The 18,160-nt window shown below is 34.5% G+C and overlaps 1 protein-coding gene across 1 annotated transcript; it reads right to left on the bottom strand.

Annotated features, from left to right (window-relative positions):
- Nucleotides 1–2,551: 2,551 nt before the first annotated feature.
- Nucleotides 2,552–16,929, bottom strand: AGY1 (Albino or Glassy Yellow 1). Its single transcript, XM_088096150.1, has 20 exons — nucleotides 16,365–16,929; nucleotides 16,181–16,253; nucleotides 15,638–15,844; nucleotides 15,051–15,153; nucleotides 14,767–14,947; nucleotides 10,760–10,978; nucleotides 9,964–10,077; nucleotides 9,750–9,863; nucleotides 9,292–9,459; nucleotides 8,500–8,675; nucleotides 7,878–7,944; nucleotides 7,177–7,323; nucleotides 6,913–7,008; nucleotides 6,780–6,848; nucleotides 6,495–6,596; nucleotides 6,157–6,408; nucleotides 6,012–6,079; nucleotides 3,510–3,627; nucleotides 3,020–3,259; nucleotides 2,552–2,928 (listed from the first exon to the last, which is right to left on the bottom strand). The coding sequence occupies exons 1-20, from the start codon at nucleotides 16,743–16,745 to the stop codon at nucleotides 2,788–2,790; spliced, it is 3,036 nt and encodes a 1,011-aa protein (XP_087952276.1). The 5' UTR covers nucleotides 16,746–16,929; the 3' UTR covers nucleotides 2,552–2,787.
- Nucleotides 16,930–18,160: the final 1,231 nt, after the last annotated feature.

The raw sequence follows: 18,160 nt of genomic DNA, 5'->3' as shown, positions 1-18,160 counted from the left end.
TTAAGGGAGATTTTAAAAAGGAAGATGAGCCTTTTATATTACCAAATATAACTTTTGGACCATAAATTAGAAAAAATATTGTTGAAGCTGAAGAGGATCAAGTAGATATGAATCAAATTCCTCAATTTGCAACAAAATTTGGAAAAAAGCTGGTGTAAACATGAAGAGGAAAAGCCATTCCAAGATCTACTCATATTCAAGAATCCAATCGTACGACATTTCCTGAGGTAATTTTTTTTATCTTATAAATTATAACTCTATTGCTTGTGATGAATTTCCTTCCATAAAAGCTGTTGAACAAGTTGATCATAATTTAAACTTCCCAATAACTCTTATAAAAGGAACCAACACCAAATAACAACCTTACCCCTTGACAAATTATTTATCATTTGAAAAATTCTCTCTTATCCATAAAATCTTTCTCACAAGCTGAAACACCACAACTACACCTTCTTCTGAGGCATTAATTGACAAAAAATGGAAATAAGTAATGAAGTTGGAGATGGAGGCATTAGAGGAAAGCAATACTTGGCAAGCTAGTAGGCCATTCCAAGATCTATTCATGTTCAAGAATCCAATCCTACAACATTTCCTGAAGTAATTCCCTTTGATCTTATAAATTCTAACTCTATTGCTTGTGATGAATTTCCTTCTAAAAAAACCAGTTGAACAAGTAGATCACAATTTAGACTTCCCAATTACTCTTAGAAAGGGGACCAGAACATGCACCAAATAACAACCTTACCCCTTGATAAATTATCTATCATTTGAAAAATTCTCTATTATCCATAAAACCTTTCTCACAAGCCGAAACACTACAACTACACCTTCTTTTGTATCTTAGGCATTAATTGACAAAAAATGGAAACAAGTCATGAAATTGGAGATGGAGGCATTAGAGAAAAACAATACTTGGCAACTGGTCACCTTACCACCTAGAAAAAGGAATGTTGGGTGCAAGTGAGCTTATACTTTGAAGTACAATGCTGATGGGACTATTGAGAGGTATAAAGCAAGGTTGGTGGTTAAGAGGTTCACCCAAACATATAGAGTGGATTACTTAGAGACTTTTGCACCAATTGTCAAAATGAACACACTTAAAATAATTTTATCGTTGGCAACAAACTACAATTTAGAATTGCAACAATTTGATGTAAAAATGCATACTTACATGGGAATCTTGAAGAAGAAATATATATGGAGATACCACCTGATATACGGGACATATGGATGCCAATATAATTTGCAAACTAAAAAAGACACCATACAGGTTGAAACCGTTACTTACAACATGGTTTGGGAGATTCACCAAAGTTATGACAAGTCTTAAATATAAACAAAGATAAGTAAATCACACTTTATTCATCAAACATTCTCATTCAATAGGGAGTAACAATATTATTAGTTTACGTGGATGATATAATTATCACTCAGAATGATAGAAAGGACCAAAAAAGGTTAAGCCAATGTCTTGCCAAGGAATTCAAAATCAAGAGTTTAGGGAAGCTAAAATATTTTGAGAATTGAAGTAGCTCATTCCAAGAAAGGAATCTTCATATCCGAACAAAAATACATTTATGATTTGCTACATCCAAAACAACCTGCAAACCAAAAAATATACTTGTTGATTCAAATATAAAGTTGAGAAGTACATACGAGGATGTTTCTCTGGATAAAAAAAAATGTACTAAAGACTTGTGGGAAGACTCATTTGTCTATCTTACACTAGGCCTTTGTTTGAGCTTAGTTAGCCAATTTATACACCAACTAAAGGAAACACATTTACAAACTGCATTTATAATCGTCTAGTATTTAAAATGGACTCTAGGAAGAGGAATTCTGTTCAAAAGAAATAAGAATACTAATCTTGAGACATATACAAATGTTGATTATGCATATTCAGTTGTGGATAAGAGGTCAATTATTGAATATTATATCTTTCTTAATGGAAACCTAGTAACTCGAAAAAGTTAAAAACAAAGTGTAATAACTATATTTCTTACTAAAGCAAAATTTTGAGCAATATTCTACGGAATACGTGAACTTTATGGTTAAAGATTATATTAAGAGGCTTAAGATAAAGTGGGATGAACCTCGAACAATAGTCTAAGGAATATATGAACTTTTATGGCTAAATTTATGGCTGAACAATATATTGGAAGACCTAAGATAAAATGAGATGGCCTAAGAAATATATGAATTTTTATGGCTGAAAAATATATTGGAAGACTTAAGATAAAATGAGATGAATCTATGAAGTTATATTGTGATAATAAATTTACAATTATTATAACCCACAATCCACTGCAGCATGATAAAAACATACACATTGAGATGGATAAACGTGGCTTGATTTGCATTTCATGTGTACGCTCAAGTTCAGCTTGCCGAGTAGCAATAATTTTGAAAGAATTTTATTTAAACTGGGAATGAAAAACACTAATTCAAGAATGTCAAAATATATTTTAGGAAATTTTAGATATTAATTCCTTGTATTTAATTTATTATATGTTTTTGTATCTTGCTATTATTTCTTTAGGGATTTCTTCCGTAAAAATAAGCTACTTTTATTTCTTAAAATATTCCATAAGCGCTTGTATGTAAGCATACAAATAATAAGAAATATATTCTTTCTCCTAAATTTAAGAATTACTATACATCTATAAATTTATTTTGACCATATGAAAATCTCTACAATAAATTCTACAAACATTGAGAACTAACTGAAGCTTTCGTTGATTCCTCTCGTTCAGTAACTCTTGATAAATACTAGTCTTGATTACCGTTTTAGGACGCTGTACTTGATGTTGAAGGCTCGATGGTGCCAACTGGATCAGGATTTGGGTTAACCCGACTGCGTGCTTTACGTTTTCCTGATTTTCCATTTTCTGTTTTTTCTTGATCTTGCTTTACCAACACAGGTTGGAACTGCCAAAAGTTCGAAGAAAAAGCGAAGCAGGTATAAAAACTACAATAACGTTTAAGGTGGAAAGCACTAAAACTCTGGATCAAAGCAAACCTGATATACGGAATATATGACATTTCTTCTAATTTGTGCCATCATATCCAAGAAAAGGTTATAGCCTTCAAGTTTATATTCAATAAGTGGATCGCGCTGCGCATATCCCCGTAGCCCTACGGCTTGCTGAACAAATTTTAGTGCTTGCAGATGTTCTTTCCACAAGCGATCAATATTGCTCAAGATCAGGAACCGCTCTGCTTCTTTCATCAAGCCTGCTGCTTGTTCCTCCACCATTTCCTATAGCCAACATTAAAGTAATTGAAAAGGAAAATTCTAGACAGCAACTTATTAAATGTTTAAGCTTTATTAAAATTTATATTCCCATCTTCTCTCGTTATAATTTTGACATAAATAAAATACGTACTAGAAGAATACCCCTTTTTAAAGAGTAAAAAGTTTAATTAGTTGTCCTCCCTCTCCGATGTTTTAATTATAGGAACACAGAGAATGATTGATTTAGTTCCTAAACAATAATCGTTAAACTGACCCTTTTCTGCTTGTAGGCTTCACGACCACGAAGACGGAGATAATTCCGCAATTGTTCATAGTCCGAACACTTATTCTTCAGCAAATCAGGGGTTAAATCATTCAACATGTAGCAATATCTGATGAAACATAAATATCTTCTCAGCTTAATTGTTATATCCAGATTGGCCGAAAACATGCATTATAAAATGCATAAATAGATGCATCTATGCTGTAAAATATTCTATATTATCACTCAATTACATTAACAGAACATACATACACACACAGAAACTAAACTCTTATCAAGTACCTAAATAAGGAAGAGAACATCACGTTTACTCTATAAATTTGTTACCTTCTACAATAAATCAACAACTACAAGTTATATCAAAGACAACATTTGATTGATTATCAATTCAATAACTTTGACACTGAAAAAGCGTGTCTATTAAACTCAAATAGAAACCCCTCAATAATGCATAAAATCATAATGGACAAAATAGGAATGTATACAGATATCCAAGAGCGCTTCTTATTTTGACTTCTCAGTTTTGTTAGCAAAAATCAAAGATGAAGTTTTGATGATGAACATATTTGCACAAGTCAAGATCCACAAAGACAAATTGAAGATCTCTGTATTTTATAAAGCTTTTATAATAATCAAAGTTGATGTAATAGTGCTCAAATATGTATTAGGGTTGATTCTTGTAATTTATATTTGATTTATTTAGTTAATCGATTATTCCTGAGAATAATCAATTAACACTAGCCGTTGGGGGTTTCAGATTTGAAAAACTAGCCGTTGGGGGTTTCAGATTTGAAAAACTAGCCGTTGTACTCATTATTAATCGATTAATATTTATGTTAATCGATTAAATGCGTTAGATGGCCCGTTTTCGAAGAATGGAAGGGTATTAGGCTGAGTCTATAAAATGGCTCACTCTTTATCTCAAAAATAACTCTTCCCTTGTGCAAAAGATCTCTGAACTCTTTGAGAACTCTGTGAGATTGTTGAAGCTAAGGAAACTCTTGTCTGCAAAGTCCTGAAGTGCTATTGCGGTGACAGAGGAATAGCTTGTTCATCCTTGGTGTGTCCGAGGAAGTGCGTGGAAGAGAATCATCCTTCGTGAAGCATTCGAAGGAGGTGGTCATCCTTTGTGAAGATTCAAAGGAAGTGTAAGTTCGTCTCTTGTGGTTTCAAGAGAGGTGGTATCATCCTTTGTGAAGATTCAAAGGAAGTGTAAGTTCATCTCTTGTGGTTTCAAGAGAGGTGGTATTTCTAAACTCTTACAAATTGTTTTTCTTTGTGACTAATATTTGTAAGTGTTGTGTTAGTGAAAAAGGTTTATCTTGTTTGAGATAAGCGACTGGACGTAGGATCCTAGTGATCTGAATCAGGATAAAATCATCTGTGCAAATTTCTCTCAACCTTACTCTCTTTATTTGTCTTTATTATTTGCTTGGTAAGTTTAATTGAGTAGAAATTAAAAGGCACACGTTCGTATTAAAAACCCTCTCGGTTTGTTATTCCACGCTAACAATTCCGCTGCAGCGATTCTAACAAGTTTGGACTCTAGGCTGACATAGGAAAGTTAGGAATATGTTGGTTTGAGAAAATATTTTATTTTTATTTAAAAACGACATTTTATTTTATTGTTTCTTGTTTTTACAAGTTTATATAAGAAATCATAAAAATAATAGCTTTTTATTGTATCTTTGGACAACTCTCTGAAAACCGAACTAAATGAAAACAAGGTGACATCCTTGTAATTACAAGTAGAAATCAGACATTTAAAAAAAAAAAAAAAGTCCCTTAATTCCCTCCCTGAGTGGACCAGGATAATGTGAAGGATGATATTAAGATTGCTCGAGAAAATCTTAGTTAAGGAAAAAATTAAATGTTTTACCATTTAACACCAATACAAAATGAAAGTAAAACATTAGTGAAGTAGAACAGTTGTGGGGTCACAGTTTCAACTTATTAAATCAATGATCTAATTGGATTTTATGAAGAAAAAATTGAATAAAGTAATCAAAGAAAGCACTCATAATTTTTAATAACAAGTTTATTAAATTAATAAATTAGAAGATATTTTGATTCTATACATAATCCAGTATTTATAACTCTAGAAAATATATTTTTACCAAAATATTCAATAATGTCAAAACAGTTAAGTCCTTTTTTCTCTTGCTGGGTTGTTGCACCATGTAATCAATAAGTTATCATAATGAGGTGGTGTGTACCAATGTGACCAAAACAGCTCCTACTTAACCAATTCAATGAAAACAGCTAGTTTTTGCAAATTCAGGGGCAATTCTAACTTCTCCAATCCAGTATGACGTCACAGAGGGTGAAAAAAATAGGCTTCGAGATTTGGTGAACTGTTTGTGCAGAAAGCACTTAGCAGTGCTACCTCTTATTTATAACCATTTCAGATCAGTTTATATGAATGAGTAAAAGGCTCTGCATATAACTAAATCAAGCATGGCATCAAGCATAAGGGCAAAAGACTTCACTTACTGCTGAATTTTTGCAATTAGTTTTTCAAGATCCCAGCTGTCCTTTGGAGCATCAGAACCAATGTTTGCCTAATCCATCATAATTGCATTATCAAGTTAGACAATGCAGCAAGGTATAAAGAGAACCATAATTTTGGCAGGCTTACCTCTAAAATGTCATCCATTGTCAATTCAGCATATTCAATAAGAAGAGACTGAAGATTATCTGATTCAAGGGCTCGCCTTCTCTCAGTATAAACTCGGTCTCTTTGGCTGTTAAGTACTTCATCATACTCAAACAACTGCTTCCGAATGTCAAAGAAATAATTCTCCACTTTCCTTTGGGCTTCATCTAATGCTTTGGTCAGCATCTTGGACTCAATAGGCAGGTCTTCAACTCTGAAAGCTCGCATTAAGCCCTACACAGTACACATTACAATCTTAACATAATCAAGTTTTGGGCAAATAAATTCCTACTGTTGCAGCAGCACAACAAATGCATTACCTGAATTCGATCTCCACCAAAAATGCGAAATATGTTATCTTCAAGGCTTAAAAAAAAGCGCGAGCTACCTGGATCTCCTTGTCTGCCACTTCGACCACGCAACTTTATGCATAAATATCAACATTTCAAGTTCAAATACTTATTTGCCAAGGTAGGATTAGCTAGTATAGCCACAAGATGAAAGAAGCAGGTAAGAGATATCCAGATGACAAAGTCCAAAACCAATTCCATCCCTGCTTCCCTCCTTTCAACCCAACAAGGAAAAGGAGGTAAGAAAAAGAAAACCTGATTATCAATTCGCCGTGATTCATGTCGCTCTGTGCCCACCACATGCAGTCCACCAGCTTCCACAACCTGCAGTCATAATAATAGTTAATCAACAGCAACTTATGAGAAGTATTAGTTAAGAAAAATAAACCTTCTTCCTCTCTTCCTCAGTGAAGACTTTGTATTCTTTTCCAATTTCCAGAAATGCATTTCTCAACTTGGCAATGACTTCATCTTGAGCAGGGCCCTACATAAAAATATATAATGACAATTTTTATATACTAAATTAAAATTCACAAAAAAGTGATATATCAAAGAAAAATTTACTTGTCTCAAGAAAGTTAAACTAGTTGCTAAAACATTCAAATTTTTAGCATTAATTACAAAAGAAAATTTATCATTCACCGATTGTCACCTTTTCGCATGCATAGGATAGGCGCTCCTCTGCTTCAAGCTCAGTTAATGATCTCTTGCCCCATGTTTCAACAGCTAATTGAACAGCCTTTTCGGTCAAGTTCTCATTTTTATCTGATAGCTGGCATGGGAATAACTTCTCATTCACCTGAATAATGATATATGCAGAGTTTCAAAACAAGTACTGCAGAAAGTATGTAGAGGCAAACATATAAACATGCAACACTTTTTAAAGCAAATTAACATCTAAAGCAACATAGATTTAGGGGGTACCTTTTTGAAATATAATATATTTGAAAAACAAAAAAGATTTTGAATTCAGCTTTCTTTTTCTACAGACATCCAAAATTCCCTATTTATAACACCAACCCATGTTCTTTCCACCATTTTTTAACCATTACCGCACCTCTTTGACAGTCAAAGATGATCTAGCAAAAGCCTGGTTCAAGCATGCCATTCTTTTCTTTCCATATTGCATACTGTTGTAAAACTCATCTTTTCGTCTACCCAATTGCTTCAAAGGTTCTTAAAGTGTCTTAAATACCCTTTTCTAGTTTTGCTTTTCAAATATAGTAAATAGCACATTTTGATCTAAGAATAGGTTGCTAACATCCTCCTTCTAAAGAGTAAACAAGAGTATGTCAGTGTACAACACCATAATTGTGGTAACACAATCAATACTTTAAAAGAAAAACACCATACCTTCCATGTCTTGTAGGGTGGAGGTTTCTTTATTGAAACAAAACCTTCTTCGGATGGCTTAACAACTCTGCAATCATTTAGTCACAGAAAATAAATGTAATGCTTGTCTTGGTAAGATGACTTCAATAACTTAGAAATAGTTTTACTTTAAGATCTAACAAAACAGGCTCGAGGATTTTAACCACAGTATAGGAGCAATCAGAATATGTCTTCCAATTAAAGTTGTGAATAAATCCCAGAAAACAGTGAGGTTGTGCAACCAACGTATACACATGTTACAATACGCCTGCCTGTAAATACAGAGGCATTACTCACACACAATAGCAGGTGCTTGAAATCCCCGAACCACGTCATACAACCACCTCACTCCTTTCACTTCAGACAAGTTTTTCTTTTCTTTTCTTTCCCTCATAAACGGGAAAACACACTTCCATTCAAGCACTTTTGTTTATAACTTTGCATCTCACTCACTAAAAGCCCACCCCAGGCAGCATCTCCCTTTAAGTATCCTCACCTCCCCCACTAAGCCTATCCCCTTTTCTTCCAAATATCATTTTAAATAATACTCAATCTGAAGGCAACAAGTAGATGGTAGAACACATTCTCCATAATAAAAGAATACCTAGACATCAATATCTCACGAAGTTTCAACCGTGCCATAAATTCAGCATTACCACCAAGGATTATATCTGTCCCACGACCAGCCATATTGGTTGCAATTGTCACTGCCCCAAAACGACCACTCTGAGCTACAATTTCTGCTTCCCTCTCAACATTTTCTGGTTTCGCATTAAGAACCTAGGAAGCACATAACTCATTATAAACCCAAAAATATTAAGAAAAAAATGGTAGCATCTCATTCTATCAAATGGATGAGTAGATGGCCCGTGTTACCAAAGCTTGTCCTAGGCTATGAGTAGGCTACCTTTTAAGAAACAAAAATAATTTGAAACAAGTATCATTAACAAAGTATTCTAATGACACAATATCCATGAAGCATAAACATTCCTCTTGCTTGAGAAATGTTTTTTCTTAGACCAACCCTGACCTGATTTCTGATTAAAAAAGTATCATCAGCTCAAACATTTGAGCCAACACCTAAAAATGGGTGGATACTTCATAAACTAATATTAAAAAGAAAAAAAAAACTTTTTTAAACACTCAAAAAGTCACCTTAAAATATAATATAAATCTCAAAAAATGAATGCTAAAATGTTGTTTCATGAGATGTATAGAAAGAAAAAAAAAATGTATAACTTATCAAGTTCTTTTGAGGAAGTGAAAAAGCCTTTCTTGAAAAATATGATTCATCTTCTTTTTTTATTTTTTGTAAAGAAAGAAAGTGTATACCTTGTAAATGGGGCCTCAATATATTTTTGCAAGTTATAGTATAACAAAATAGGAGAGACCTTACCTCATGCGGAATTTCAGCTTCTTTCAATAGCTCCGACAAAGAATCACTCTGCTCAACACTAGTCGTGCCAACAAGCACTGGGCGACCAGTTTTGTGCATCCTAGAGATTTCCACTACAACTGCACGCCATTTCCCAGAAGTTGCCCTAAAAACTACATCAGATTCATCCTGTGAAAGAAATTAAAGATTAGGAACTAAACAAACAACAAGCAATTTATAAATACTGTTTATTATGTACAAACTAAATCTACTAAGATGAACATTAAGGCTTCTGAACATAACTTTAAATGGAAGTAATCCATCCACACTATCTCGAAACTATAATAATTTACACATACGTTGCACATATATATATGTAATAAATATATTATCATTCCTCCTGTTCAGGAATTGGAATACAGATGATCCCATTTGGCAAAAAGTATTAAAGTGTTGCACAATTAATGACAAGAAGAAACCTTTCTTATCATAGGCTTGTTTGTTGGCACAATTGTAACTTTAAGCTTGTAAATACTCTCAAATTCCGTGCTTTCTGTTGCTGCAGTGCCAGTCATACCACAAAGTTTGGGAAACTGTAGAGGTACATAGTTGAGAGCATCAAGGAAATTTCAAATGCAAACGAAATTCTGAAATGATGATTCACTTAACCAGCTCAAACATGACATTTCCAACCTGAAGAAAGAAATTCTGGTAACTGATGGAAGCCAGCGTGACAGTTTCATTTTGAATTGGCAGCCCTTCTTTTGCCTCAACTGCTTGGTGAAGACCATCACTCCACCTTCTCCCCTATGAGTAAATAAAAATTACTTATACCAAATTAACTTCTCAGAAATTTGAACACGTGACATTCTTTCTTCATATAGGTTTAGTTATTTGTTTTCTCAAAATAGAAGTGGTAGTGAGTGCCAGTAATATGAAAGATATTGCCATTGGCTAGACAGGTACTCTACAATAATTAGATAGTAACGTAAACACCAAGGTTTGACATTGTAATCACGAGCAAAAGAAAGAATCCTTGTATATACCAGATCACTGCAGCTTGTTTAAAGATAAGGGCAGAACGTAAAATGTATCCTAAGATAGAATCACTATTAATTTGCAATTCAATTGCGGAGGTCAAGTATAATCCAGGTGTAGACTGTATATGATTTTCTTGCAGAAACTAAGTGAATATTAATTGCAACTATTCTTTTAGTATCAATAATTAAATAGTAATGCTTTTAATGCCGAGTAACAATCACAAGTTATCCAGTAAAAGACAACGCAATGCATTGAGTTAGCATTTAATACTTTTCTAAGCCATAATATATAAAGCAAAGTTTTTCCATTATCTTAATAATAATTACGATTATAATAATAATTATACCAAATGTAGATCAAGAAACTGCTACTGCTGGCGCAACTATTCTCTCTGCCTTTGCTCACTAAATTGTTTATTGCCATGAATTCAAATAGAAACTCGAAATACCTGCATGACTCGGCCAGTAAACTCATCAACAATAAAGACCTCTTTTCCACGAACTATGTAGTTTACATCCCGAAGAAATAGTTCTTTTGCTTTTATTGCATTTAGGATATATGAAGCCCACTGCTCTCGTGGATCATATAAATCTTTGACAGCCAAAATTTCTTCAGCGTCTTCATAACCCTGCTCAGAAAGTAGAACTGTTTTTTGTTTTTCATCCACCTGCAATGACAATTTCAGTAATAATAATAAAATTCAAAGATGCAATTTTATTATAATAAATTAAGCATGTCTCCTGTCATCGAATATAAGAACAAGTTAAGGTGAAGATGAAAATTTAGGAACCTCAAACATTCACAATACAAAAATAATCAAAAGACCTCCACAAACTCATGTTTATTCTAGCAAACTTTGTTTCCCATTTTCAACAGACCATGAAATAGAAACTAACTTGCATATCAAAGTTATTGCTCTGTTAGCTTCACATAAGCATTCTGCTATATATAATATTTAGAGTTTATGATTTTGTATGATCAAAGTAATTCAAAATCACGGTAGATGACTTTCAAGGTGATACGAATGAAGGAATGGAAGGGCAGGGTAGGAAAATCCATCAGGTCTGTGAGATGAAGAGGTTGAAACCCATCACTTGGGGACCCACAAGCACACTCCCTTGATTCTGTAATAACAGAATAGTTGACATGGAAGATATGAGAGCGTGTGGGTATCTTTCTGTTAGAACAGAGGGGAGAGAGGGAGAATGGGGGGTGGGTGCGGGAATGACCTGGGAACTTTTGGGAGCAGAGAGACTAATATTCTCTCTCGTTTTGGTGCTTTCCTTGTATGAACTCAGAAATTCTGAATACAGAAAGGAATACTTTCATTTTCATTGTTTTTTGTGTTATTATATGAGGCTGGTATCAGACCACTCACTTCTAGGAGTGCATGGTACTGACTCGTCGTGCAATGGGGCAACATATGGAAGGACTAGAGCAACAATTGGCTGAGTTGAAAAATCTGATCCTCTCCCACAGGAGGTCACAATGAGGATGGCCTTGCAAGCGCCATTCGCAAAGGAGGAGGGGGACACACAATGTTCTTGATGGCAAACTTGAGAGTAAAGACAATGCAAGCCGCACGACCCGAACTAGTAGTCGTGAGTCATCACGTGTTTTCAGAGGGTGCAAACTTCAGATTCTGATATTTCAAGATGTTATAGCTGGATCGTGAGGGCTAAAAGGTATTTCAAACTCAATCTGGTAGAAGATGATGAAAAATTGGAGCTATGGTGATAGCCTTAGCAGATAAGGCTCTCAGTTGGTACCAATGGTGGGCAGAACAGAGTCAAGCACCCAACTGGGCGGAGTTTACAGGTGCGTTGATCCGATGCTTTCAACTGCGACAGGTGCAAAATCCTTTTGGGCTGCTGTTACGTCTGCAGAAGACCAGTTCTGTAATGAAATACAAGGAGAAGTTTGAATGTGCGTCCGCACCATTGAAGAAAGAAGAGAATAATGCTGAAGGGAATCTTCCTCACCGGCTTGAAGGAAGAGATTCAAACCGAATTGAAGTTATTTACGACTGGGTCTCTTGAGGAGTTGATGGATAGGGCCTTGTTGCTGGAAGAGAAGAATATTGCTCTGCGCAAAGTGGGGCTGATGAATTCAGAAAAGAAATTGATGGAGAAAACAATGGGAAGGCATACTCACAGTTTCACTAGAAGGGAAAGAGGAGGAAATAAGGAGGGAACGAGCAGCAAGATGAATGAAGCAGATCAGGGGGAGAAGAAACCCTTGAGTGGAAGGAAACTTTCTCAAGCTTAATTGAGAGAACGAAGTCGAAAGGGGGTCTGTATTAAATGTGGAGAAACCTACGGTTGCGATCATGTTTGCAAATTGAAACTCTATCGATTTCTACTCATTGAAGGATCACAAGAGGAAGAATCGGGAAGTAGCAAAGAAGAGGACGATAAGGGAGAGTCTATGACCAGCAAAGTATTGCAGATTTCTCTAAAAAGCAAAGGATTAACTTCCAATAGATCTTTCAAGTTGGGAGATGTTGACTGAACTCAAAGATCACTTATTGTAAGCCCAAAACCGCACGAAGCAGCAAGCAGACCAGTTTAGAAGAAAGGTGGAATTCAAGATTGGAGATTAGGTTTACTTGAAGATCCAACCTTATAAGCTAAAAAATTAGCCAAGAGAATCAATCAAAAGCTAAATCCTAGACGTTATGGGCCCTATGAAGTAACTGGAAGTGTGGGAGAGGTAGCTCATAAATTGAAGTTGGCAGAAGGTAGCAAGGTCCATCCAGTTTTTCATGTTTCCTTATTAAATCCAATGGTGTTGACAGAGGTAACGATGAAGCCACTTCCTCTGTGTATAACTGAAAATTGGGAGCTAGAAATGCAACCAGAAGAGATTCTAGCTCTTAGAGAAGGAGAAGGCAAGGCCCCGGAAGTGTTAGTCAAATGAAAGGGTATGCCATCATGTGAAAATTCTTGGGAATCTCTACAAAAGATGGGGAATTACTTCCCTGAACTTCACCTTGGGGACAAGGTGAAAATTATGGGAGATGAGTGATACGAGTAAAAGTTTAAAGGAAAAAGGGCAGCAAGGTGTATGAAAGGAAGAAGTGGAAACCTATTTTGTGGAGTCCAACAACACAAACCCAATGAATAGTATCTTAACAGAATTGTTGAGTGGAAGGTGAGTTGGAGGTAGGAAGGGGAGTTGGAGGTAGGAAGGGGAGGGTGGGGGCGACAAAGGAAGGTGAAATTTGGGACTTGGTACTGAGGCCATTGTATCCCGTATAGTGAGAGGTTCTTCTCCTCTATAGTTTTTGGACAGTGTGAGCAATAACATATTCATTTATTTTATCTCTTTTCATACCGTGCTGATTGTTATCATATCCTCTTATCTTCTCCCTCATTTTCATTCACCTAGGTCTAGTCTGGTCATATTTTCTTTCAATTTCCCCCACCCCCAGACAGGTAGATGTTTGAAAAGATAGAAAAGGTCCATAAACTCCATTGAAAAGCAGGGATAAATATTCCTTTTATCTAATTTATACATGTTTAAAAATAGTATAAACAATTCAAACATCTCATCCGTGTATCACAGACCAGGCAAACGAAGATCTCCTCTCAAAATATACCATGAAAAAGGGAAAAAATTAATAATCACACATGAATTTCACTAAGCATTGTTGTCCAGTTTGAATTGAAGGATAAAAATAATAATTAATGGAAAATAATTACATTTAGTTGTTTTAATAATGTTATGTTATGAACAATTTGAACAAATTGTCCATGCTCTCAAAGATATTTCTTCCTTTTGGATTATGCAGAAGCATAACAATCACCTATATGAAGACTCAAATGATTCTTCCAATGTATCATTTTTGGCGCCAATAGAATTCATACAGGAAGAATTGTATGAGTATTCTAATATCAATAAGTTGATTGATTTGCTCTTACATGTTCCAAAAGATACAGAAATCTCTGGGAGCTCTTTCCTAGATCGAGAATAGAGAACCCAAATTCTCTCAATAACTAAAAAGTATAATGAACCTGAATCTAACTGTGGTTCACAGTGATGGTGAAACTGGATAAAATAAGATTGCAAGATTAAGATATCTAATGAAACCATAGACAGAATCGAGATCTCATTAAGAATAAGTCAAACAAATATCTCCTCTCACAAAGTAAGTATACCTCCCAAAAGGAAAAAAACTAATAATCAGGAAGGAACTTCACTTGCCATTGTTGTAATGTCCATATCAAGGGATAAAAATATTAATATTAACCAATGAAAATCCAGTCCCAATCTATAACTTGTTGCCATATTCTAATTAAATCTGACCAAATTTCCTAACTATACATAATGAGACTTTTAAAAACATAAAGCTTACAATGAGCAGAGAAGGTATCAGTAGAGAAACATAGAGTATTGCTCTGATAAACATAATACATTAAATTTCAAAATGTAAACATAATTTAGCAGACTTACAGTGTAATGTATGTCTCGCTCAAATGCTTCTGCAATCTTTGCAGCCTTATAATATCTATCACTGGGTTTCTCTGCAGGTCCTGATATAATAAGTGGTGTTCTAGCTTCATCAATAAGAATTGAATCAACCTCATCGATGATACAGTAATTGAAACCCCTTACAACAAGATCTTCGACACTCTGTACATTCCACAGTTCAGAAGAGTTCAGCACGATATTAAAAGGATCGAAATCAAAATTTAAAAAGCATATTGCAGAAATATATAAAGGAAAAATTACTTTCCGTGGCAAGATTGTCTCTCAAGTAATCAAAACCAAGCTCACTATTAGTGACATATGTTATATCACATGAGTAATTTTCCTTTCTTTGCTGACTTGTCATGTTCTCTGCCAACAAATGTATCATGTGTTAGATTGCAATAAATGAATAGATTCAAAATGGTTTGCATATTAAAGAAGCTCAGTTGATAACAAAAGGAAAAAGAAAAGAAACATATAAATCCTAAACAAAAACCAAGAACAAATTAAGTCAGGAATAAATCGACATTTATTCAGAAATGAAAATAGAGTGGAGGGAAACAAAGCAAAACAAAAGTTTGAAACACAATGCCTTTTGCATAAAGGTCTCCATGAGAACTTCTAGAAGAATAAAACGAGGAAAAATGAAATAAGTTTCTTCATAAGTTAAAATTAATTTAATCGCTCTCATCTTTATTTTTTTCTTTTTCTTTCTCCAAAAGTGCTTACTAAGAAGTTTACCCAGGCAGACCGACAACCAAACCCCAACTGACTAACAATGGATGAATATAGATGTAGATAGAGAGAATACAGACATAAAGAGGAGAGGGAAGAAATGAAATACGAGACATACGCTGAATGAGGCCAACCTTCAATCCAAGAAAGCGTGGAACCTGACCAACCCACTCACAATCCCGCCGAGCCAGATAATCATTGACAGTCACAACATGAACTCCCTTCCCACTCAATGCATTTAAATAAGCAGGCAAAACTGCAACCAGTGTCTTCCCTTCTCCAGTCCTCATTTCAGCTATTTCCCCCTTATGAAGAACCATGCCTCCTACAAGACCCAAACGAACAATATTCACGAATTTTTCTTTTCTGCATAAATATACAAGCCAAATAGTACGAGCTAGAGTACATAACAACGTGTATAAGGCAATAGAATAAGTACAAAACTTAGATACAATTCCACCAAAGTTTTTGGTACTGATCTCCAACCAGAATTGGAGTCTTACTTGGGGGGACCTATGTTAACCTTCAATATAAATTTTACTGCGTCAGTTATTTTAATTAAAACTTCACGAGAACAACACCAAAAGCACTTAACTGCATGTAAGCTATTTTCAATGACAGTACAATTCCATGACCAACTATTCATCGACTAAAGACTTACCTATAAGCTGGACATCGAAGGGTCGGAGGCCAAGAACCCTCTTCGAAGCTTCTCTCACCACAGCAAACGCCTCCTGCAACACACACGCACACACACTTTACTTCACTTACGTCATCACGATCAAGAGCAACTGCATTTGATTTCAAACACCGCTTATAAACTACAACAAGCAAAACAAACTCACCGGTAAGATAGAATCCAAAGATTGGCCCTGTTGCACGCGTTCTCGAAGCGCAAAAGTCCTCTCCCTCAGTTCCGAATCCGACAATGCGGAAATCTCTGGTTCCAATCCGTTGATAATGTTAACGGTTGCCGCGTATTGCTGTCGCGTGGATTCTCCCGTGTCAGCGCCTTTGAATATGCCGCCAAGCAATCCTCCGAGGGACGCTACTACACCCGATCGACGCATCCTGCTCCGGCGTGTGCCGGAAATCGACGGCGGCTGGAGCTGGATGTCTCCGCGAAGAAAAGCTGAAGCCCATGGAGTTAGGGTTTTGTGGTGACAAAGTGCGTGCGGGTTCCACGTTTTGGGGGCGAAGGAGGAACAGAGCGACGACGAGGCCATGGTTGGGATTGAGAAATTGTAGAAACTTTTTGAAGAAGTGGTTTAGAGTGAGGATTTTTAATTGGATTGGATAGGGAAGATGGGTTTCGTGGCCATGGCGCGAGTGTGGTAACTAGAAAAGCTGCAAACAAAGAACCTGGGTTTCTTTCTGCTTCTGAACGTTGTTTGTAATGGATAGAACATTGACAACGTGGACAGGACGAGAGATAGGATAAGGGCAATCTATTCCGTGTAACAGGAAAATCTCACGCTTTTAACTAAAAATAAATAGTGTTCAGATTAAAAAGGTTTTTCTTTTTACAGGAAATAAAATTCACTTTATGCATATTGAAAAGAATATTACAATTAAATTATTATTTTTTTCAATTTTAACTTGTCATAAACATACACTGTAACTTTCATAAGTTCTGTTACATTATTTTATTGCATGATATACGATTGATTTGATACAACGTGAGTAACACGAGAAAAAAAAATCATTTATAAACTTTTTTTCAATCTCCCCCAAATATAATCAATTTATTTTTTTATAATATAATGTTTAAAAATTATCAATATGAGAATGTTAGTAGTGGAGTTTAAATGGATTTTAAATTTAAAAAAAAAATTAACTATATTGATGATTGTCGGAATGAGTTACAGACTGAATAATTAGTTATTACCGAGACAAACAAATAAATCATTATTAAGATCGAACAGTTGAATACCATTAATTCTAACGTTAAATATATATAATTATTAATAATTAAATCATTGTTATTAATGACAAGCTTTTCTAAAATTTATAAATATATATTTAAAATAAAAAACTAAATAATTTACATTTACTACGTCATTAATATATATTTATTTAGTTTTGTTTACAATTTTAAAATAAATTTATTATGTAATGTTTATTACGTATTATTTTTCATTCAACTTAAAAATATTAACAATAAACAATCTAAAAAAAATAAACTTATGATAAAATAGTTACGTCGAAAAGACAATTAATCATGTATTAAATCAATTAAAATCTTAAAAGGTAATTACAACAATATAACAGTAAATCTCATTGATAAGAATAATTTCAAATGACAAATATATGTAATGCATTTTACCTTGTAGTTAAGGTTGGTTTTGACATACAAATTGAATTGAATAGCGTGATTTAGAACCATAAATAGGTTGATTTTATTTTGAGCTCAGCGTATCTTACCTAAATATTCATATTACTACGTTACTATAACAAGTACTTGTGTACAAGATAATAATTGGTAAAATATTATTTCACGTGTTGAATTTCTTTTCATTATTTCTTAACGATTTTGTGGGGTTGAGTTAAGTCTAAAATATACTTTTTAACACTTATTGTTATTTCTTTTTAGTTTGTTACTTTTTTTGAACAATGAAAATATAATTTATTTTTAACAAAA

The sequence above is a fragment of the Vigna umbellata genome, chromosome 8 (genome assembly GCF_029865625.1).
Source record: "Vigna umbellata cultivar VRB3 chromosome 8, Vumbellata_1.0, whole genome shotgun sequence".
NCBI classification, from domain to species: domain Eukaryota; kingdom Viridiplantae; phylum Streptophyta; class Magnoliopsida; order Fabales; family Fabaceae; genus Vigna; species Vigna umbellata.
Note: the sequence above shows the minus strand (reverse complement) of the source record. Positions and strands in the feature narration are given on the sequence as shown.